The 23511-nt window shown below is 64.1% G+C and overlaps 1 protein-coding gene across 1 annotated transcript; it reads left to right on the forward strand.

Moving 5' to 3' along the window:
- The first annotated feature begins 4661 nt into the window (after nucleotides 1–4661).
- On the forward strand, nucleotides 4662–23401 carry ALS2CL (ALS2 C-terminal like). Its single transcript, XM_036333782.1, is given in 28 exon segments — nucleotides 4662–4742; nucleotides 7205–7491; nucleotides 8474–8597; nucleotides 9227–9419; nucleotides 9760–9825; nucleotides 10254–10419; nucleotides 10890–11021; nucleotides 11663–11782; nucleotides 12177–12235; nucleotides 12371–12437; nucleotides 12882–13078; nucleotides 13603–13668; nucleotides 14043–14141; nucleotides 14238–14399; nucleotides 15067–15178; nucleotides 16359–16436; nucleotides 17204–17331; nucleotides 17897–18070; nucleotides 18177–18273; nucleotides 18461–18618; nucleotides 19082–19150; nucleotides 20052–20225; nucleotides 21143–21185; nucleotides 21897–21940; nucleotides 22023–22172; nucleotides 22458–22554; nucleotides 22926–22960; nucleotides 22962–23401. Coding segments are annotated over 26 exon segments (2832 nt in total). The 5' UTR covers nucleotides 4662–4742; nucleotides 7205–7491; nucleotides 8474–8494; the 3' UTR covers nucleotides 23005–23401.
- The last annotated feature ends 110 nt before the right edge of the window (nucleotides 23402–23511 follow it).

Genomic DNA, 23511 nt, shown 5'->3' on the forward strand with positions numbered 1-23511 from the left:
CCCTCCGAGGACCAGACTCCAGACTCCCCTACCCCACCCCCACCTGGACCCACGCGGGATCAGGTCCTTGAGCAACAGGTCCCACCCTCCCTCCCCACTGGGCCTCAGTTTCCCCATCTGGGCTAAGGAGGGGGCGGAATCTGCGGATCTGGGAGGCCCTTCCCTATTCACATCCGGAATGTGAAAAGCGGTTCTGGACCCAGGTGGGTGCGCCCAACAGGAAGGTTGCCATGGCGACAGGCGCTCAGGGATGCCCTGGGCTGGCTTCCTGCCGGAGGCTCTGGTCACCCTGGACACCAGGGCAGGGTGGGGGTGGGGAGCGGGGACAGAATGGTGGGAGCTGCCGCTGCGGGTGCCATCGAAGGTTCCTGAAGGAGCCAGCATCTGCAGCCGCAGGACAGGGTAGGTTCCCCTGGAAGGGCTGACCCTCAGCCTCTGTCACACCTGCCCTGGCCCTGACCTCACACTGAGCCCAGCCCATCTCACTCTCGTCCTGATCCCAGGGTGAGCTCTGACAGCTCAGGGCTGGAGGGAAAGAGAGAGGGAGGGAGGGTGTGGGGGTGTGGAGACCTGGGGAGGGCTGCGGAAAAGGAGGGGGCAGCCTGGGTCCCCGAGAGCCTTCTGGTTTATGTCCTTCCTCCCTCCTCCCGCCTCCCTCCTCCCTCTTCCCTCCTCCCTCCTCCTGCCTCCCTCCTCCCTCCCTTTGTTCCATTATCATGCATCTCCTGCCTCTGAGTGAGTCCCTCATCACCAGGAACACCAGGGGAGACCTGCCAGGCAGGGGTGCTGTGGGCCCTGGGCCCGCCCTCAGAACTGGGGACCCTATAGACCCAGGGCCTTGGGGGCTCTGCTGGGAGGTGCCATAATGAGCAAGGACTAGGGCAGGCTGCAGTGGAGGGTGGAGGGTCAGCCTCAGACACCCACAGGAGTCAGGCCTGGGAGATGGCACAACCATAGGAAACCAGGAAAGCCGTGGGCAGGGCACGGCTGGCCCAGGGGCCTCCTGAGGAGGCTCTCAACAGTGGGTGGCCAAGTCTGGGGGCTGGGCCACCCCATCTTCCCCAGGCTTGCTCTGGCCAGGCATTCAGAGCTCTCTGTCTGCTCTCCACTCCCTCATGCCATCTGTCGTGGGCCAGGCCAGGGAAAGACACACTGGCCAGTCAGGAGCATGGGGGTCACCCTTGGGATACAGGGTCAGAGAGGACTTGGCTGGGCTGGGGTTAGTGAACCTAACAGTGGCCTCTGCGCTTCGATTTCCTCATCTATGGGACGGAGAGGGCCAGACAGTCCTCACAGGACTGATGGAGGATTACATGCATGAACTGTTATGGGGGTGCTGACTACTTGATAGGACCGCTCAGCCCTGGAGGGAGGGGTGTCGCTCTTTCCTATAAAGTTCATCATCTTTCCATCCAAGAAGCAGGGCAAGCCTGATGAAGAAATCTGAGAGGGAGCACAATCCTGTGGGTCCCCACGGTCCCCCGGGACGGCCTCTGCTCTCAGGGGCTCCCTTCTGCTCCTGAGCCACATGTGCTGTCGATCATATACCTTCCCCAGGCTCTCTGCCCAGCACAGCATCACAGATCTCCCCTCCACCCCAATCCACCACCGAACACCGTCACACAGGCGCTGACGTCAAACTGACGTAAAATGACAGGCATCCTGAAACTGTCAGTGCAGTTTTAAGCTTTAACAACCTCAGAGGTATAAAGCTACAAGAGACACCATTTGAAAGTTTAATTCTTTAAAGGACTTTTCTGGCCCTCTGAAGATGGCAAAAGTTGGACTGAAATCAAGTTATTCTCCGTAATTTACTAAACTAGACTAACATAGAAAAAATTTAAGTAATTAAACTTTGAAATGTTTCTTGTAAATTTGTATCTTTATGCTTTATAATCTCTACGGTTTTAATGCTTTAATGCTTAGAACTAAGGCTTCTGGGGTGCAATGATATTGAGAGCTGTGAGCCCTCAGTGGGCTGCTTAACCTCTGAGCTTCAGCCCGGCATCTGTAAAATGGGTATGACGGCAATAGCGTGGGACCGGACATCACAGTAAGTGCTAGTCATTCTGATATTGTTGTCGTTGCTCAAGGCGCTGCATAAAAACCCAACGATGCCTGTTCAATCAGCACCCTATTGACTAATATTTGCATTATTTCCTATAGTAAACACCACGGTGAGAGGCACATCCTGAAAACTAATGCCTTATCCATCTTTGTATTCCTCTCCCCTGTTTACTCATGAAAAATCGAGGCCCAGAGAGGGTTGTACCCGGCCTAAGGACACTCGGGAACTGGAGCCTCAAATTCAGGCTTCTGCCCATCTTTTCCAGTACGGTTTCAACTTCCTATGAGATTTCCATTCCCCATACCCCCTGCCCCCAGTTGGGCCCATCAGATCTGGGGGGGGGGGGGGCGCGGGGGTAGAGCTTGGGCCTCAGGCTCCCCCGCCCAGCCTCCCTGGAAGGCAGCTTCCTCTCCATGCGGGTGGTGCGTGTGGCGTGAATGCTGGCCTGCAGAGCCCTATTTGTCCCTTGTGTACTATTTTTAGCTCCTGTGGGTTTCCTGTAGGAACCCAGTCCAGCTTCCAGGGCCTCTGGGTTGGAAGCCATGAGCAGAGTCCATTCAGAGTGGCCAGGGAACACTGTGGGGGTTCTCTCCTGGAGCCTGAAACCCCAGGGCTCGAGATTTAGCTCTGGGGGAACAGGAGGTAGGAAGCAGGGATCCCCCAAGTCGGAATCAGCCTGGATCTGGGGCATCTTGGACGTAGCCTGGGCTGAGCAGCCTGGGCCTGGGACAAGTGGCTGGGGCCTGCTGGGAGCTGGCAGTCTCTGACCATGTTGGCCCCAGGCCTGGCTCAGAATTGCTCTGGGGTTGTGCTGGGCTGGGTGACACCTATGTGTGTGTAAGCATGGGCTCTGTCCCATGGCATCTGCGTACACAAGAGTGCACGTGCACTTTGCACTTGCCTCTGTATGTGCCTGGGTGTGGGTCTCGATGTGCACACTCCATAGTGTATACATCTGTGTCCGTGTGAACGTGTACACATATGCCCATGTGCAGGGCTGCCACCTGACTTGTGCAACATGGAGCTCTGCTAGTGAGTTCTGTATTGGATGAGTCTGTGTGGCACGAGTGTGCAGGGGTGTGGGAGTGGGTGGGATTGGACAGGGCCCTTGGCTGGGGTGTAGGTGCCGAGGGTAGGTGGACCAGTAGAGGGCTCTCTCCAGGGCACTACACATCACCCGGCCCCGAGCTCAGGATGAGCTGAGAGAGAGGCTGCGCAGGTCTTGCTCAATCTGGCAGATAATAAAACTGAAGTTGGCATTGCCCATGAGGTCACCCAGTGAGTGGACAGTGAGGGAAGCCTGACCCCCAGTCTCCAGTTCCCTTGGATGTGGTCGGACAGGAAGTCTGGACTCGGGAGGAAGCTGACGGGCCCTTCCCTTCCTGCTTGAGCCCAGGCAGCACTGCCTTCCCTCAGCTACAGGCACAGCTGAGGAAACTGAGGCCCAGAGAGGGTCAGGGCTGCCACAGAGGCACCCAGCACAAGACCAGATCCTCGGCTTAGGGATCTGCCTTCCCCATTGGTCGCAAATGGTGAGCCCACATGCTCCCGGGTGACCTTGCTCTCTCCACATGTGGCCACAGGCCCTCTCCAGCCCTGAGCCCCTCCTCCCAAGCCCCAAAGACCCCCTTGCCTGCCCACTCTCATGTGTCAGGGGACCCACAGACCCTCCAAGAGCCTGCTCATCTGCTAAAACCTCTGGAACTGGCCACGCACCCCCTCCACCAGGCTCTCTCTTTAGCCTGGCAGGATGGGACGTGCCTGCCACAGCCCCAGACTTGCGTGGGGGGTTGGTGGGCCGCTCTGCTCTTGCACTGCCTCGGACGGGCCCTTCTGCCCAAGTGTTCTCAGCAGTGCGAGGCAGAGGTGGCCCCGTGTCACCCCCTGGAAACCGCGTGCTACAGCAAGTGATGGGGCACCAGCCTGGCGGTCAGGTCCGAGGGGTACCGGTCAGACAGTGGGTTCCTTTGTTACAGGCGGAACCTTGGTCCCTCCCCTCGGGGAGGTCCTTGGGACTAGGCTTACGACATCCTTTCCAAGGTCGAAGGCCCTGGCGCAGACAACCACTGGCTTCACGCTGGAGACCAGGAGAGGGGGGAGGAGGGCTTCCTAAGGTCACAGGCAAGAGGGGCTCTGGCCGTGCCGCCCTGCCCAGGGGGGTCGAGGCTGCACCCCAGGCCGGCAGGACATCAGAATGGGGGCAGGGAGGGTGGGGACTGGGAAGGCCCTGCCAGGGCGAGGAAGCTGTGGCCCCTGCTGGCTCTCCTCCGAGCCCTTGATCGGCAAGCGAGGCGAGCCGGGCTGGAGTGAGTTTGGTGTGGAGCGGGAGGGTCAAGTCACCCCTCCTTCCCCTCCCCGTCTTTGGCTCCCAGGAGCCTTCGGACCCCGAAGGACACCAGAGGGAGGGGAGACTGACCTCAGGAGAGACCTCGGGCGCGGGGCGGTCGTTCGCCACGCCCCACCCCCAGGCCAGCTCCGCCCCTCGCTCCCCGGGGGCGTGGCGAGGGAGGTGGTGCGGCGCGGGGGCGTGGCGTGGCACAGAGGGGCGTGGCGAGGCGCGAGAGGGCGGGGCTCAGGGGCGTGGCGAGGAGGGGAGGGGCGGGGCGTGCGGGAAGGCGTGCAGCCGCGGCGAGAATCTGCGCTCCCGCTCACCCGCGCGGACCCGCGCGCACAGGTAAGGGTGGGTGGGCGTGCGCGCCTTGGCGGGCTCCCCTGCTCCGCGCCCTCCTCGCTCCGGGTGGGACCTTCGCCTCCGCGCCCCCTCGGGCCGCCGTGTCGCCGTCCCTCTCCGGCCTCTGGGTACCTGCGGCCCGAGTTTGTCCGAAGGTCCCACCCCGCTTTGAGCTCCCTGCCCCGTGGTCACCCGACTGGCTCGGGAACAGTCCCCGCCCCCTCCCTCCTGGCGCCGGGCCGGCCGAGGGCGCATTGCCGGGGGCTTGGCCGGGGCCTCCGCTCGCCGGAGAGGCCGCCTGGAGGAGGTGACGCCGCCGGGTGTTGCCCACAGTGAGAACCGCGCGGGCTGGCGCCTGGTGGTTGGCCCGGGAGCCCATGTTTGGGAAAATCCAATGACTGCGTGTGCCCGGCCAGGGAGAGGAAGGGAGGTTACGAAGTTTGTGTCCAGGCTGGGAGCGGAGGAGCCTCTAGGACAAGAAGCTTGGGACCGACCGGGGACGTGGGGGGCAGAGCCAGGATGCTGGGGGCGAGGCGGGGTGGAGACTGCGGGTCAGCTGTGAGGGTCAGTGCCCCCTCCCATGGGCTGCTCCTCGCTAGCTGTCCGCCCACTGGGCTGGCAGGTTGATCCTGGGGCGCCGGGGCGGCCCAGGAACACTTCTCCACAGCCAGCAGCACTTCCTTGCCTGTCCAGACCGGGAAATACCAGAACGGGTGCCATGACAGGGTGTGGCTGAGGGGCCAGAGAGGGCAGGGGAGGCCTCGGTGACCTTGCCCGAGAGGGACCCAGCGGGGACTGAGGCCAGCAATGCAGGGAAGGGAGCAGGTCTAGCTGCTGGGTAGACTGACTCGGGGACAGGCAGCTGACTCACCTGGGCATGCCGGGACCGGCCAGTTCCGCGCTCACTCCACCCCTTCTGAGCACGAAGGCTGCCTGGGGAGGTAGGAGGCTGGGCCGGCCGGGAACTTGCTGTGCGTCCTCAGGTGAGCCGCCCGGCTTCTCGGAACCACTTGACTCAGGTGAGCCGCCTGGCTGCTCAGAACTACTTGGCTCAGGTGAGCCTGGGTCTGACTCCTGTATGCGCTCTTCATACAGTGTATCTGGGCTCTCCTGTTCCTTCCTGGGCCTCAGTTTCCCCATATGTGCAGCACGTGCAGCCTACCACTAAGGAACCTTACACTTGGATGGAGAGCGAGGGCCATGCCCTTGACCAGAGAGAGGGGGTTGGTCAGAGAGGGGAGGACTCCTGCTAGGTCCCTTGCTTGTTAAAGCTCAGCACCTCCTCCTCCCCTGCAAACACACACGCACACTTACTCATGCCTGGCCTCACCCCTGCCCTTACACTCTCCTCATCACCTCCAGGATGCAGCCCATGCTCCTGAACCTGGGGCCCACCAGACCAGACCCCCAGCCTCCACTGCAGCCTTCCCCACCCCGGCCTCACCAGCCAGGCTTACCTCCTGGCCTTTCCTCCTGACAGCGTGACTCAGTTTCCTAGGGTTAGAGGTCCCCTTGGGGGCCCCAGGCAGGTCGGAGAGGTGAGGGAGGCTGCGGACCAGGTCCCCAAACCCAGAGCTACTCCCGTCCGCCTGCTGATCCTTTTGGGAGGAGTAAATGTTTGAAAAGCTCTGCTCTCGTTGGAGCCCATTTCATAGAGGAGGTGACAGGCGCAGAGAGGAGCAAGGCTGTGGAGAGCTGGGCATGGCCAGCTGGGCAGGGACCACAGGGGTCCGAGCAGCTGGGGTATAGCCATAGCTCCAGGGTAGGGGAGCAGCTCCCAGCTGCAGAGAGAGCCGGGCAGAGCGAGAGGGTCAGAGAGCTCTTCTGAGTGTGGCATTGGTGTGGGTGGGGCTGCTGGCCCCCAGGTGAGTGTGGGGGGTAAGACCTCCCCGTGGCGAGTTGTTTACTGCAGGTACCCGCTCACCCTGATCTGGTTCCCAGTTCGCACCTCCCATCCTGGTTGCACTCTCCTTCCTCCACCGTTAGCCACTGTCCACCTCTCAGCTCAGACCCCAGCTGCCTGCCAGCTGAGGGTGCAGAGATCACCCCACACAGGGCCTTTCCATTCCGCCGGTTTCTGGAGGTATGGGTTGCACCCCTGACCCCTTGTCTGGCTCTCCTGGTCCTGCCTGAGCTGACCTGGAACCACCTGCCCCTCCCCCCGGGGGGCCTTGGGCTTGCAGGCGGCTGAGAGAGAAGCCTGAAGCCAGGCTCCAGCTGCTTCCCCTTCCTGCCTCCCCCTCCCAAGGCCTCGCCCTCCTGAAGCCTTAGCAGGAAAGGTGGGGCGGGAATGCCTGGGCCCTGGGCCACATTCTGAGGCACCCGCCCTGCTCTCCCCAGCACTGGTGTCCTGGGGGTTGTAGGCTCCTTGTGGCTGGAGGGGGAGGGATGAGACTCCTTTCCCCTGGAGTCTGCCTGCCCATCACCAGCTGCCCCAATCACGTCTCTTCCCCCCTTCCCCCCAGGTCAGCTACTCCAGAGTCTCGGAGTGGCAGCGCCAGGGAGAGGCAGAGTTGGGCATATGACCTCCTTTGCCAGGTGAAGCACCAAGTCTGGTGAGAGAGGGCTGTGTCCACTTGGAGGCTGTGGCCTGGCTATGGGCTGGGTTTGAGCCCGGGCCCCTTCCTGCCCCTCCCTTCAGGCAGGAGGCCACCTTCCCAGCTGACACCACCTGCTTGGAGGGCCCCTTACTCCAGGGCAGGTAGTGCAAAGGCTCGAGCCCACCTGTCCTCCAGGAGGACCCATCGGCAGGGTAAGCCAGGTGCGGGCGCCTGGAGTGTCTGGCTCCTCCCACCTTGACCTCACCCTCTCACTGCTTGGCATCATCTCCTCTGCAACCGGTCCACCTCCCGGGGCTGATGGGCACCACTCCCCGCTGAGGTCCTCCATGGCGCTCTGTCGGCCGCCCGCAGGGCTGGGCCCTCCTGCCCACGAGCCTTTGCTCTCTTGGTCCCCACCTGCCTGCCTGGTCCTCCTCTCTGCCTTTTTTTCTCTTTTTTTTCTTTTTTCCGAGAAGGGCGGTGCCCTCTCTGCCTTTTTATTTTTAATTTTAATTTTTTTATATTTTATTGATTTTTTACAGAGAGGAAGGGAGAGGGATAGAGAGTTAGAAACATCGATGAGAGAGGAACATTGATCAGCTGCCTCCTGCACACTCCCCACTGGGGATGTGCCCGCAACCAAGGTACATGCCCTTGACCGGATTTGAACCTGGGACCCTTGAGTTCGCAGGCCGACGCTCTATCCACTGAGCCAGACCGGTCAGGGCCTCTCTGCCTTTGTATTCTTGCCTGTCCTCCATGGCTCCAGCAGAACCCCGCGAGGCCCCCAGACGCCTCCTTGCTCGCCAGCCCTGTGGGGTGCAGGGATCCTGAGCCATGGCCTTGGGAAGGCTAGGTGGCTCCTCTGCCAGCACGTCCTTCTCTCCAGACCCAGGGGGGAAGGCTGGGTCGGCACCACTCAGTGTCCCTTGAGCCCAGGAGGGAGCAGGCCAGGGCTGCTCCCTCTGCAGTTCTGGGTCCTGCCTCGCGCTCCTCAGGCTCCCTTCAGCAGGGCCAGGTCGAGAGGGGGCAGGGGGCAGTGGCCAGACTGGGAACTTCTCTTCGAGGTGACCTGGGCTCATCGCTCCATTCCAATGGGGGGTAGTCACCGGCTTGCTTCTGGTGCACGCCCGAGGGGGCCGGCATGGACCCTGTGGCCCGCACCTCTTGCTCTACTCGGTGCCCCATTTGCAGGCCCTGAGCCAGCACACGGGCATGTGCAGCCCCGAGGAGGCGGCCCTGCTGCAGCTGGAGGAAGTCTTCTCGGCCACCCTTGCCCGGATCAGCAACCGCGTTCTCCAGCCGCTGCTCACGGCTGGTGTGTCCCATTTTCCAGGGGGGTGGTGGGGACACAGGAACTGTCCTGGGGGCAGGAGTTTCACCTGGTTGGGCCTCTGAGCTGCAGCTTGAGGGAACTGGGGTCCTGGCCCCAACAGCTGGCTGCTCCTTAGAGAGACCCTGAGGGGCCAGACCGTGATCCCCATCCTAGTTCAGACCCAGCTGTGCCTAGAGATGAAATGCCACCCCTTCCAGGGCGCAGGCTGCATTCTCATCTCGCTATCCCTCAGGGCGTGACATGAAGCAGGTGTCACCTCCAACTTGGGTCTCACTGTGAAGTGATCTGGGGCAGGTGCGTTCCTCGTGAGGGCTGTGTCCGCACCTGCAGTCCCCTACGGAAGACCGAGGGGTGTTAGTGTACCCGGGGCCCCTGGGTCAGCGGTGCCGTCCTGTTTGGTGAGGAAGTACTTGTGGTCACACCTCAAGATGAGCCTGCTGGTCCCCTGCTGAGCTCAAGGGGGCATATGGGCTCCCCATCCTCTCCCAGGTCCCCAGGGATGCAGGACCCTGGCCGCAGCTCCAGGGCTGTGGGGTGCCGCTGGCCCTCAGGTGACCCCGGGGCCTCTGTGAGCTCCCTGTCCCCCCTCACTGTGTGGGTTTGCCCCCCAGAGCCCTCGGACCCCCAGGGCAGAGAGTGCCTGCGGCTCCTGCAGCAACTGCACGGGTGCGCCCAGCAGCTGTGGGAGGTGACGGAGAGGAGCCTGCGCGCGCTGCGGGAGCGGCTGCGCCACCCGGATGCCATCGGCCTCGAGTCCCTGCTGCTGCTGCTGGAAGCCGATCATGTGCTGCAGGTCCACATGGAGTAAGACAGCGAGGACGGTGTCAGGGCCCATGCCTGCCTGGGTCAGCGCTGGGGCAAGGGGCTGGGCTGAGCCTGGGGTGGGGCCCAGCGGGGTGGGCTCACAGGGTCGGCCTTTGTGGGCTCAGGCACTAGTCCTGCGCAGACTCAGATACCCCAGGCCTGAGCCGGGGGCTCCCCGGGGAGGAAGCGTTGGTGAGTTAGAATGGTCAGGGCCCCAGGTCGCCTGTGCCTAGAGCCAGGCCACTGTCTAGGCCCTCAGGGCTGCAGCCACTCAGAGTGGGATCTGGGGATCCCAGAAGGGCAGGGGCTGGGCCTGCAGGGTGCCCTGTCCTGTCTGCAGGTACATCGAGTCCTACACGAGCTGTGTGGTGGTGCAGGCCTTTCAGAAGGCAGCGAAGCAGAGGAGGTGAGCTTGGTGCTGCGGTGGCCTCCGGTGGGGCATCTGGGAAGGAAGTGGGGGGAAGCTCTGCCCCAGAGCAGTGAGCGTCAGGGCCCATGACAGCCTGAGCTCTCCTGGCTCTGACAGCTCCTCACTGATCTATAGGAAGAGGGAGGCAAACCTAGCGAGCAGCTGCCAGGGATCCAGAGCCAGGGGTGACCCTGGGGCAGGGAGGGGACACGCCTACCTGGGTGATGGTTGTGCTCACCACCCACTGAAACGCTGAGCTGTTGCCACCATATCTCCAGGGGCCACTCAGGCTCTGCGGGTACCGGCCGGGGCGAGGGTTGGCGGCTGGGACAGGTGCTGGGAGCCGGGGGTTCTCCAGGGCAGGGAGGCGATGGTGGTGGGCGTGGGATGGAGGAGTGACAGCGGTGCGGGGCCTCCTCTCTCAGCAGGTACTGGCGGGGCCAGCGGAAGGCCCTGCGGCAGCTCCTGTGGGGCGTGAGTCCCGAGGGCTCGATGGGCACCGCGCTGGTCCAGGCCCTGCGCCAGCCGCTCACCCATCACGTGCAGAAGTACGCGCTCCTCCTGCTGAGCCTGCGGGACACCATCGGGGAGGTGAGTGGCAGGGGCCGGGGGCCGCTCACCAGCCTGCGGCCTGTGGGGAGGCCGAGCTGGGGAGGCACAGGGCCCTGGCTCAGGACACCTGCGGGACTCGGGGACCCTGGTTTGAGAAGGACCTGGCCAGGCTTTGGGGACGTGGCCCTGTTCTGAGGGGGGTGAAGGGACATGTGTTTGTCCGGGGCTCATCTGAGGTTCTTGGCCCTGCCCTGGCGGAGCTGGCAGAGACCCAGGGCGCAGACGAGGAATCACAGACTGGGTGTGAGGGCCCAGGGCCAGGCCCAGCTGGGCGGCTGGAACGTCCGTCCTGCTTCCCTGGGAGACCTGCGCTCCGGCCACGCCCCCGGAGCTGTGGGGAGAAAGGGTGCACTGGGGCTGGGACGCAGGCCAGAGCCGGGCGGCCCTGGGGGAGGGGGGGGGCAGAGAAGGTTCTGAAAGGCCCTGCCTGGCTGCTCTGTCCCCTGCAGTGTCACCCTGCCCGGGAGCTGGTGGTGCGCGCGGCCACCCTCTTTGGGGACCTCCATTCCTTCATGAAGCAGGCGCTGGACCAGGCCGAGGCCACGCAGGCCCTCTGGCTCACCCTGAGCAGCCGGCTGCGGGTGAGGGTGTGGCCCGAGGGCCGTCAGGGAAGGAGCTTCGTGGGGCAGGAGCCTGTGGGTGGCTTCCCCACTTGGAAGCGGGCTGGTGGCTGAACCAGGTGGCTGTGAGGTCCCTCTGTCGGCCATGTTCACCCATTTGCTGAGTGCCTCCTGGGCCCGGCCGAGAGCTGGATCTGGGCAAGAATGGCCAGCCGAGCTGACCCTCTCTCCTGGGATGTCACCAAGAGATTGCACCCCCATGTCCCTAACGACCATGGCACGCACTGTCCCTGCAGGGGCACAATCCCTGTGCTAAGCTTGGGGCCTAGGATAGAGAATCAGGAGAACAGGTGGGGGGGGGGGGGCGGTGAGGGGGCAAGAGTTGCCAGAGTTGCCAGAGGGAGGTCAGGTGAGAGTTGATAGGGGCTTGGGTGGGGCCATGGCTCCAGGTGAGCTGGAGAGGACAAAGTGATGCTTCAGAGAAATTGTGCAGCCCTGTTGGGAGTGGCAGGGAATGACCCCAAGCCTCGGGTCCGTCACTGTCCACCAGTGTCCATGTGTCCTGGGGGCCTCCAGCAGGTGGGGGAGGTAGGGGGTGGAGGCAGGCAGGGGAGTGGCTAGTGCATCCAGGATGGGTGCCCAAGCCCTGCCCCCCTCGCCAGGATGCCCTCTGCACCCCTGCTCGCCGCCTCTTGCAAGACAGCCAGGACGTCCCGGTGACGGTCACCCCGCTGCGGGCAGAGCGGGCGCTGCTCTTTGATGACGTCCTCGTCCTTCTGCAGGTGGGGGACGCCGACCAAGGTCTGGGCGTGGGGCCTGGGTCTGGTTGGGGAGAGGGAAAGGGAAAAGCAGGTGGGAGTAAGGCTCCTCCCCAGGCAACGGGATCCATGGAGAGGGTCCCGCAGGGGCTGGTGGGGCCGAGCTGCGTCTCCAGAAGCCTGTTCCGGTGGCTGAGACGGGGCAGGATGGGGGGGCCGGGCCTGGGCTGGGAAGGGGCCCCCCTGGAGGCGGGGACAGGTAGGGGTGGTGAGGTCTCGGCTGGGCTGGTGGGACGAGCAGCCTGGGGACACGGAGTGGGCCCGCCCGCAGGCTGGTGCGCAGGCTGGTGCGCGGGCCCCGGAGGAGGAGGTGAGCATCTGGTCTGGGCTCTGGATGACACCCTGTCCTGTCTTCCAGGGTCACAGTGTCCACACCTTCGACCTGAAGCTGGTGTGGGTGGATCCTGAGCAGGACGGGTGAGCAGCCTCCTCCAACGACACCCCACGCCTCCCCTCCTTCTACCCTATGACCTGCCTGTACCCCAAGGCTCTGACGGGGGCCCTCCCAGCCCCGGGACAGAGCGGGGCCTATTTGCCACTCCGTCCGTCTAGGTGCGCGGCTCACCTGCTCACTCCAGAAGAAGAATTCTTTTTTGGCTCCAGGAGCCCCCAGGACCTGGTGAGTGTGGGTGAACTGTGAACTGGGGGGGGGGGGGGGGGGGGGGCCGAGGGAGTGAGGGAAGGAGACAGGAAGGGAGGGGAGAGCACAGGGGACCTGTGGCTCCGTGGGTGAGTCAGGCCTCTGGGGTCAGGGTCAGAGGAGGTCAGGGGTCAGCCTGGGGTCAAGCATCAGAATGCCATGGAGGCAGGTATTTCTCTGTGGAGCCAGTACTGGTGGTGGTGCCTGCCCCCACCCCCGGGCAGGCCCTGGAACTGCGGACAGGGAGCTCAGGTGTGGAAGGAGGGCCCTAGGGCGCAGCTTGGAGTGGTTGGAGATTCCTCCAAGTGGTAGACAGGGTTGGAGGTGGGGGCGTGGGGAGGGTCGTGCTGGGGTGACCCCAGAAGGCTCCCTAGCGGGCTGCCTCCAGCGACGCGACCTGTCCTGTGTTTCCCGTCCCATCAGGTGGTCTGGCGGCACATGGTCACCCAGGCCGTGTGCCAGGCCCTGCGTGGGAAGAAAGACTTCCCGGTGCTGGGGGCGGGCCTGGTGTCCTGCGAGACCCCCACCTGCCGCTCCGGGGCGTACACCTTCCTGGCGGAGGGTCGGCTCTGCCAGGCCACCTACGAGGGCGAGTGGTGCCGGGGCAGGCCCCACGGCAAGTGAGTGATGGGCTCCCGGGGCAGAGGGGCAGGCAGGACCCACATGGGCCCCATTCCTCGGGATGGAACCCAAGGCTCTTGTTCCCGTGGTCAGCTGGTCAGTTCTGCTTGACCCCAGAGTTTCCCTTAAGCCCCATTGGACAGGACTGGCCCGTAGTAGGTCTGTGACCCGTAAGTCAGTGCTGGTGACACACGAGCGTGGGGCAGACGTCGGTGGCCGCCCTGCAGTGGCCTTCTGTCCCCGACGGCAGGAGAACAGTCCTCACATCGTAGCACCGTGTGGCGGAGGAGGCGGTGTTTGCACACATCCTGTCTTCCTCCGTCCTTACCAGACGCTCGAGCACGAGTGCAGGCGTAGAGAAGGTTTAAGAGCCTGTGGGCCGTGAGCTCGAGAGGAGGGTGGTGGGGTCCTGTTCGAAGGGAACCTGGGCCGCTGAGAGCCGGCGGCAGGGCCGGCTGGGCGCCCGTGTGTGACGGAGGATGGGTCTGCTGGGTTTGACGCCCTGGCCTCGCCTGTGTTCCAGGGGAACCCTGAAGTGGCCAGATGGGCAGAACCACGTGGGCAGCTTCTGCCAGGGCCTGGAGCACGGGTAAGGCTGGGGCCGATGCGGGAGCGTGTGTGGGCAGGAGAAGGGCTCGTGCCCCTGCCCACAGCCTGACCCCGTCCTGGGTTCCCAAACCCCGACGGCCCAGCTCCTGTCTTTGTACAAAAGGGAAGCCGAGGCCCTGCAGCGGGCACCGTGGGGGAGTGGCCTGGGGCCAGAGGTGCTCCCAGGGTGCATGGGGCGGGTGGGGGTGTCCTGAGAGGGGCCCCGGGAAGGAGGTGGCTGAGCACCTGTGAGACTCCCCATCGTCTGAGAAAGCCCTGGCGGCAAGGCCACTCCTGGGTGGCCTGGAGGGTATGAAGGGGGTTTTGGGTCAGGGCGGCCCTGTGCCAACTCCCTCCGCCCACCCACACTGACAGCTTTGGCATCTGCCTGGTGCCCCAGGCCTCTGAGGACAAGTTCGACTGTTACAAGTGCCACTGGCGGGAAGGCAGCATGTGTGGCTACGGCATCTGTGAGTAAGTGACCTGGGCCCGAGGCGGGTGGGCTCCCGGTCCAGGGACGCCCCTGGGCCGAGCTCTGGGAGGCGGGACCACCCGCTGTGCTCTCTGCAGGTATGGCACTGACGAGGTGTACAAGGGCTACTTCCAGGCGGGCCTGCGACACGGTTTTGGGGTCCTCGAGAGTACCCCGCAGGCCCCTCATCCCTGCAAGTACACGGGCCACTGGGAGAGGGGCCAGAGGAGCGGCTACGGGATCCAGGAGGACGGCGACAGGTGCATGCCCCGCGGTCTCCCCAGGATGCGGGGGGAGGGGGCAGAGAAAACCCTCACGGACCACACAGCCTCAGCCACAGGCTTCCTGTCATGGGAGGTCCGTTCTGTTTATCCCGAATCTCCAGTCCTCCCTCCCTCCCCCCCCTTGGCTGTCTCCGGCTCCGGAAGCTACTCTGGCCCCTCGTGCTGTCTGGAAGGAGCTCTGGCCCCATGTGAGGGTCGCGGCCCCTCCGGGCTCTCTGGGCTGACACCAGGCTCAGGGTCCCCAGCCGGGCATTTGAGGCTTCGCCTTTGACCTTGTTCCCGCGGTGATGCCGTGTGCCCCTCCACCTAATGGACACTGACCATCCTGTATATCCAGTGCACCCCCTCCCTCCATGGCCCTGCACATGCCTGAATGGCACCCACTCCATCTGCCCTGCCTGCCGCCTCCCCCGGGAAGCCTGCCCAGATGCCCTCCCCCAGGCAGGCTCTCTCCTTCCTCCACCCTCTTGGGGGTTCTGACTTCACCTGTCTGAGTTGAATGGATTCAGGTGATGTCATTGCTCATCTGCCTCCACCCCGCCCCCCCACCCCGGTGATCACCCCCTACAGACACACACCAGAACACACAGAAGGTACATGGGAACGAGTCTCATTCAACTCTGGCCACCTCCCTCCTCCCCAGGGGTGAGCGCTACATTGGCATGTGGCAGGCGGACCAGCGCCATGGCCCGGGGCTCATTGTCACCCAGGCAGGCGTCTGCTACCAGGGGACCTTCCAGGCAGACAAGATGGTGGTGAGTGGAGTGACCCCCGGGTGTCCTGTGTCCTGAGCTCCCTTCTCTCTGCACTGGGGCTGAGTGCAGCCCCTGCTCCGGGACCTGAGGCCCAGCTGAGGTGGTCGGGGGTGGGTGAGGCGGGAAGCTGGGTTCCTGGGTGCTGGGCAGGATTCCAGTCCTGCACCCCCGCCCCTGGCCTTGGCCGAGTCCCTGGCCCTCCCGGCCTCGGTTTCCCCACCTGCTTGTGGCAAAGGCTCAGAAAAGCAGGAAGTGTGAAGGGCGGGGCCACGGCGATGCCAACATCCGTGGGCCCCTAACCGGACTCCCAGCTCTGGACTCGGCTCCCAGCACAATCTCGTGGGACCCCCCCGGTGGCCCCATCATTGTCCCTCGTGTAGGGATGACTCACGTGAGGCTCAGGGACGTCGGAGAACTGCCCACTGTTGCATCCACTGAGTGGCAGGGCTGAGACTCAGACCCGAGTCCCTGAGCCGGGCACCTCGCGCCAGCTCCCACCCCGCCAGCTCCCACCCCGCCAGCTCCCACCCCGCCAGCTCCCACCCGCCAGCACCCACCCCGCCAGCTCCCACCCCGCCAGCACCCACCCCGCCAGCTCCCACCTCGCCAGGTCCCACCCCGCCAGCACCCACCCCGCCAGCACCCACCCCGCCGGCTCCCACCCCGCCAGCACCCCTGGGCCCCAGGCGTTGTTGCTGTTGTGTTTGTTCACGCTGCACCTTGTTCTGGAGAGGATTGAAGGAGGGAAAGACGAGGGTGGGCGCATAAACTAGATGCAGAAATAGGAACAGAAATAGTGTCCCACTTGGCTGCAGGCTCCCCGGGATCCGTTCCGCTGTCCCCTCCTGAGTCAGTGGCAGGAAGTGGGGTGGTTCAGGAGAAGCATAGAACTTCCTGAGCCAGGGGGCGGAGGGGGGCTCCCCAGGAGGCTTCCTGAGAGAGGCCCCGGGAGGAGGAGCCAGCCCAGGGTGGTGTCCAGGGTGACCGGGATGAGGTCCAGGGGCTCATGTGCGGTGCACAGCTGGCCGAGGGCTGGCATCCCACCCAGCACAGTCCTGGAGGTGTGATAGGGTCAGGACCCTGCTCCCCACGAGTCAATGCCACTCCCCTTTCCTACTCCCCCCTCCCCATGTCTCCTGGCCCTTCTGACCCTGACCCTCTTGCTGGCTTCCCTCCCCAGGGCCCAGGGACCCTCCTCTCTGAAGACGACTCTTTGTATGAGGGCACCTTCACTAGGGACCTGACCCTCCTGGGGAAGGTGAGAGCCAACTCCCCTCCCTGCCAAGGCCAGGACTGGAGTCTGAACCTCCCCCTGGGACCCAGGCAGTGGAGGCAGTGGGTGGAGAAGGCAGGGAAGGGCCTCTCCCATCCGCTGGCGTTACCAGGACCCTCCTGCTGCGGGGTGTGGTGTGATCCTGGTGGGAGTCGAGGAGGGAGGGTGGAAAGGGAGGGTGGGCCCATGCTGGGGCCTCCTGGCTGCGTCCTCTGCCTGTCTCCTCGTTGGGATCCACCCTCCACCGATATCACCAGTGCCTCGGGCAGGTGCCCTGGGGTCTTCCTGCCCCAGCTGACCCAGCAGAGGCAGTGGTGTCCTGAGGGGCCCTTTGAAGAGTGGGGCTGTTTTGATTTTGTTGTGGCCGCACAGGAGTGCTAGGAACGGAACAGCCCAGGCAGCAGCGCATTGCCCCTCCCCGGAGCCCCACACCCTCCCTCCCCGAGCCCTGCCCTCCTCTGGGCTTGCTGCACCCCCCACCCCACCCCACCCCCCACCCACAGTGGTGGTGCTCCCCGAGCTGAGTCCCTCTTCCCCAGTTCCCGTCAGAGGTGACCCTGGGGGAAGGGCACAGCCCTGGGTGGGGGAGCTGCTGGGGGTGGAGGACCGTGAGCCCCTTGGGTGGCAGATGAAATGGGTGGAGGGAAGGCCACACAGGATGGACAGGCACGAGGCCTGTTGTGATTGGATGGAAGGGCACCTGGACAGACAGACAGTGGACAGACATCCCTGCTTCCCTCTCCGGCTTCCAGGGCAAGCTCACCTCCTATGGCTTCACCCTGGAGGGCTCCTTTGGCAGCGGGGCTCAGAGGGGACTGTACACCCAGGGCGTGCTGGACATGGCGACCCTCCCGCCCGACCCAAGCAGCACCTGCAAGAGGTGAGAGCCTCGCCATCTGGCCCAGCTTTCGGAGCCTATGGGGTGTCTGTGTCTGTTTCCACCCCAGGGGCACAGGTCTCATCACAGAGCTCAGGGCACACAGCCCTTAAATCAGAGACTTGGAATCAAGGACCACGTGGCGATGACTCCATGTGCCACAAAACTGGAGGAAAATATTACACGCAGGCTTTGCTTAGACCTTGCTATTTTTCTAGGAAGAATACAAAACAGTGTATAAAGCAAAACAAACAAAAACAAGAATAAAATAGAAAACAAAAGTGTGAGTTGAGCTGGAAAGAAAGGGAGATGCAGACGGGCCTTACAGTTATGGTTGAGCAGTCGTGAGCTGAGTTCCCCAGCAGCCAAGGTGAAGAAGGAAACTTGCTGGAGCCAGGGCAGGGGGTGCTTCCTCCTTAGACCTGGTGGAGAAGGAACCAGGGGGTGGGCTGGTCAGTGTGCGGCCTTACTCGGCCAGGCTGGCTATCCCCACTCTCCAGGGGCCTGGACAGGGTCCTGCCCAACACAGCCCCATTTCTCCCCCTGCACTCCCACGCCTTCACCGCAGGCAGCTGGGCCTGGGCGCCTTCCCTGTGGAGAGCCGCTGGCGGGGTGTTTACGGCCCCTTCTGGGACTTCGTGCGTGCCGGCTGCCCTGGGGACCTGCAGGAGGCGCTGCTGGGCTTCCATGTGCAGAGCCTGCAGGAGCTGCGCGAGTCCCAGGAGTACCTGTGCTGTGAGAGGTGAGCCCGGTGCGTGTGCCCAGGCACCCATGGGGACACCCAGAAGGCTTCCTGGAGGGGGTGGACCTGGGCTGGGTGTGGCTGAGGACGTGTGCACGGTGCCCAGGACCCCGCTGGACGACAGTGTGGGCAGAATGGAAGACATCCTGGAGGAGGTGGCACAGCACCGGGAGCCCGAGGCCCTGCAGCAGTGTCTCCGGAAGGTGAGGCTCGGGGGCTGGGGGACCTTCTCACGGCCCCTGGTGCCGACCGAGGGGCCAGGTGTGGGCCCCTTCTCCTCAGAGGGCCTCAGTGTTCCCAGGGATGCACTGGGCGCAGTCTCGGGGGTCTCGTCGGGCCCGCTGGGCTCCAGGCCCCGCCCTGAGCATCTCTGTTGCTACGCACTGGCAGGCCCTGAGCAGCTCGCTGCACCCCCTGGGGAAGCTGCTCCGGACGCTGATGCTGACCTTCCAGGCCACGTACGCAGGCTTCGGGGCCAACAAGCACCTGCAGGGGCTGGCCCTGGAGGAGGTGAAGCAGCATGCCCAGGAGCTCTGGGCCGCCTACAGGTGAGCCCGTGGCACACGTGGGCAGCCACTGCCTGTGGCCCAGGGGAGGGGCTCAGCCCTTTCTGCGCATCGGCTGTGCCTGGAGCCAGGGCGGGAATGTGCTTCCCCCTCAGGTCTGGGTGGAGAAGGAACCAGGGGGTGGGCTGGTCAGTGTGCAGCTGGGGAGCAGAGGGTGAGTGATGATAGCCAGGCCCGATCAGGCCCTGGGCTGACCCCTGACGCCAGGGGAACTCTGACCCCACTGAAGGCTAAGCCCTGGACTCAGGCCCCCTTTCCAGTCCCGGCTGAGCTGCACCCCGAGAATCATCACAGAGGGGCCAGGACTCGGCTGGCCCCTCACCCCTGAGGTTTGGGAGGCTGTGTGCCCAGGTCTGGGGTGGAGCCGCCGCCCTTGGTGACGGAGGGGGAGCTCTGGTTCTGTGGGAGGTGGCGGCCACACTGTCCCTTTCTCGTTGGCTTGCAGGGGTCTGCTGCAGGTTGCCTTACAGCGCAAGGGCGAGGCCCCAGAGGAGGAGGAAGACGTGGAGACCAGGTGGCTTCCCAGGCCCCCGTGGGGTCTGTGGGTCCTCTCCCCGGGCCAGTCAGGTTTGGGGTCTAGGGAGGCCTCACACCTTGGCTCCCGGGCCCCTCGGGGAAAGGGATGATTCTGGGGAAGTGTTGGGAGTGAAGGCTCGGACCAAGCGTTGTTCATAGAGCTTTCAGGGGTCAGAAGGACCCATGATGTGTTCCATGAGCAGAGCGATGACCCACGACCTCGGTTCCAGGGAGGGGCAGTGCCCCAACTATCTCTCTGTCCGAATGTGTGTTAATCCAGCCCCATCTCTCAGAGGTGGGTGGCAACCCAGGTGCCCTCCTACCTGTGCACAGATGGGGAAACTGAGTCCTGGCAGGGGCCGAGTCTGCGGTCACACAGCAAGTTACGTGGGTCATTAAGTCTGTCCCCCCCAGACCCCGAGATCAAACTGCACAGTTTGCCGTCAGAGTCCAGGCCTAGAGATGCTGATCGGAGAGGCCCCGCGCCACTGCATTGCAGGAGGCCTGGGAGCGGGGTTAGCGTTAGGGGGGACTTCCCCTGGAGCCCCAGGAAGCACAGAGCACTGGAGGCAGGAAGGACTGTCCTGGAAGGGCTGCCGAGGCTTTGCTGCCAGTCGCTGTCCACTCGGGGCCCCGGTTGGCTTTCGGTGAAATGGGATTAAAATCCTGCTCCACTTGCCGCGCAGGCTCTCCAGGCACACGGAGCGGCCGGCGGCAGAGCCATTGCTGTGCGGGCCGAGCACAGGCTGGCGGAGGGCTTCCTCGGGACGGGGGAGGCTGGGGGCGGGGACACTGTTGTGGGACCAGGAGCAGGAGGGGCTCGTTGGAGGGCAGCTCAAGTAGTGACCAGCACCAGACCCTCCTGCTGACCCCACACTGTCCTGGTCACTGTCACTCAGGACCCGGCAGGTGCACGGACTGGTGCTGCCTCTCATGCTGCCCAGCTTCTACTCGGAGCTCTTCACGCTCTACCTGCTGCTTCACGAGAGAGAGGACAGTCTCTACAGCCAGGGCATCGCCAGCCTGAGCCTCTTCCCCGACACCCAGCTTCTGGAGCACCTGGATGTGCAGAAGTAAGGATGTGCAGCCTCCCAGCGGAGGGTACACCCGCACGTTGTCGTCAGGAGAAACGGGGCATTAATTGGCCGAGTGTCCATCAAGGTCAAGGTTAGGGGCGCGTCTGACTCAGGTGTGGCTGGATCTAGGTGCTCAGCTCAGGGAATCTGCATCTCTGTGTTGGTCTGTCTCTGGCTCCCCCTTATGGTGACGAGTATGGCTTCAGCCCCTCAGGTTTAACCTCTCCCAGCTCAGTCCCCTCACTGTCTCCCCTGCCCAGCAGCTCCCGCAGAGCCCCCCGAGTCCCTCACTGGCTTGGCCTGGGCCTGAGTGCTCCCCGAAGGCTGGCTGTGCCCAGAGTGGCCAGGGCCACCTCGGGGTCTACACTGGGGCTGGGCAAGCGCGCCTGCTCCTGGCTCTTGGACTGAGAGTGGGGGAGGGGAGATCCTCAAGGGGAAACGGAGCACCTTCCAGGGCAGAGCAGGGCCCCCCTCCACCCACAACACCTTTCTCCTCAGCATCCCTCCCGGCCACGGGTCCTCGGAGGGGTGAGGGCACGGACGCCGCTCCCACGCCTGGTCTTTGTCACTCAGGGAGGGTGCTCCCCCCAAACCCCGTCTCCCCTCCATCTTGGGGAGTATTTCCTGCATCTGACCAGTCACCAGCCCGGAGACCAGGTGCCGCTGGCTTCCCAGGCGTCTCTCCCACACCCTCCAGCTGCCAAGTCGCCTTCATGCTGGGCCGGAGGGAGGTCTCCCTTCTCCAGGAATCCCTCAGCCTCTCCCTGCCCTGGGCTGCACACACGCGCTCGGGGCTGCCATGTGGGCCCGTGTCTGCACTCGGCCCTGCTGGGGACACAGGGAATTTGCCCTCTGACCGCAGACCCTGCCCCCTCCTCTTGGCAAAGCGTCCTGTTGCGTTTTTTAAATTTCAGGCACCTGTGGCCCCGCGAGGACCTCACGCTGACGAGCAATCAGGTGAGAGAGCAGGCCTTGTACATGCCCAGGGAGGGGGGCCTGCACCCCGAGCTTAACCCCAGGTTTGTGCCAGCTTCCCAGCTTCTGCCTCAGGCTGCTGGTCAGAGGCTGCAGAGGCCGAGGAGGGGCCGAGGGGGTGAGGAGGGGACGCCAGGCTTCCCCGGTGGTTCTGACTTTCCTGGGGGTGAGGGTGCAGCTGATGGCCCACAGTGACCAGGCTCGGACCCAGGCTCCACCTTTTCATGGTTCTGTTGCCGTGGGCCCAGCGTCTGATCTCTGTGCCTCCATTTCCTCATCTGCTGCAGTACTGGCTGCGGGGGAAGTGGGCTGGCCCTCCCCAGGCAGCAGCAGCCTCTGAGCACCTGTTAGAAAAGCAGATTCTTGGGCCCCCAGACCTACGGTCGGAAACATGGGGAGGATCAGGAATTGGGGTTGAGAGCCACTGACATAGGCCATCGGAACTGGGCACAGCCAGCGGCCCAGGCTGTTACGATTATTATCTTCATTATCCATTTTGATCCTCCCAACCTCCTGCCAACCATTTTCCCCATTTTACAGCTAAGTTGAGGCTCACAGCAGAGCTGTCCCATGCCCTCAACTCTCTGGGCAGGGCTGTGCTGAAGCCACTGATGGGGATGGGTGGGTGGCCAGGGAGGGGATGCGACAGAGCTGGGGGACTGGGCCTCACCAGCTGCTCCCCCCGCCCCACAGAGACACTCCCTGGTGTCTGCCACCGAGTGTCTGCAGAAGATCATGTGAGTCTGGGCCCTGGGCAGGGTGTGGGGAGGCGGGCGTGGTGGGCCCCCGTTGGAACTGAACCGGGGCCTTGATCTGCAGCACCACAGTGGACCCCCGGGAGAAGCAGGAGGCGCTGGAGAGGACATACGAAGAGATCGAGGCCACGGTGTCCCAGGCGCTGGGCCAGGAGCACAAGCTGCCCATGGATGACCTGCTGCCGCTGCTCATCTACGTGGTGTCGCGCGCCCGGTGAGCCGCCTGCGGAGCGGGTCCCCCTCCTCCCCCCCGCCACCCTCCCCAACACTCTGAACAGCAGTCTGTGAACGTCACTGCTTTTCTTAGTATCTTAGTGCCGACAGCACACTGAGGCCCAGAGAGAAGCGGGTCCCGGGGCGCCACCCCGGTCCTGTGGGCGTCCGAGCAGAGCAGGGACCTGGCCCAGGTGTCCAGCCTCCCAGGCCTGCTGCTCCCCCAGCCGCTTGGGGCCTGTCCCCGGTGGCCCCTTTCTCCCTCTCACTGCGGGTGGTTCTCCAGAATCCAGCACCTGGGAGCCGAGATCCACCTGACCCGGGACATGATGGACCCCAACCACACGGGCGGCCGGTATGACTTCCTGCTCACGGCCCTCGAGGTGAGGGACAGAGATGCCCTGGCCACTGGGGCAGACCCCTCCCTGCAGCCGCCACCGCCATCGGAGTGAGCTCACTCCCACAACACATGTGCCTCCCTAGAGGGACCCTCGCAGAGCCCTGGACCTGCCCTTGTGAAAAGGGGCTGGGGGCGGCCAAGTGCATTCTAGCCCGAGCACCCCAGGGCCCGAGTGTGGTCCAGACTGCAGTCCGAGCACATGGGGAGGGGGTCCCATTTCCTTGCGGCCTGTGGTGAGGGCCCAAGTGGAGACGGTGGTGCAGGCCCGGGCGGGGGGTGCACCTGGTAACCGCCCGAAACTGCAATGGCTGGGAGTGGGCAGGACAGCAGCCTCACCCTCCCCTCTCCCTCCAGTCCTGTTACCAGCACATCCAGAGGGACGGACGACACGCATCGACTGCCCACCTGCCGGGACTCCAGGGAGCCCTGGTAGCTCGGCCTCCCCTGGACCAGGCGTAGCGCTGAACAGGCCGCGTGGACTCCTGGGCTGCGAGCAGGCCCAGCCTGGCCCGCGTGGCCCAGGGCAGAGGGCAGGATGGGCCCTGTAGGTGGTGCTCTTGGAGGAGATGAGATTCTCACAGGGAGATGCTGCTGCAGCGCCCCCCCCCCCCCCCGACTGGGATGCGGGAGAGGGTGACAGGTGGCCCCAGAGCTGTGGTCTCCCTTCCTCTGCCACTAGACCAGTCTCCAGTGACCTTGACCTGCAGTGGCTTGCAGGCTGCGGGGGAGGAGCCACTGGCTTCTCCTTGCCTGAGCCTTGCTTCCAAGTCCTTGAGCCTCAATGTTGCCATCTGTAAAATGGACTTGATTGTAAAGGGCCTTTCTCTGTCTTGCTGGAGTCCTTCTGAAAGCCTGGGCTGTACCTGAGGTTCTCACGTCACTGTCTGTGTCGCCGGTTTCCTCACTCCTGGGTGGAGGCTCCGGGTGACCCCTCTGTCTA

This window comes from Myotis myotis, unplaced genomic scaffold, assembly GCF_014108235.1.
Source record: "Myotis myotis isolate mMyoMyo1 unplaced genomic scaffold, mMyoMyo1.p scaffold_m19_p_13, whole genome shotgun sequence".
Classification (NCBI taxonomy): Eukaryota; Metazoa; Chordata; class Mammalia; order Chiroptera; family Vespertilionidae; genus Myotis; species Myotis myotis.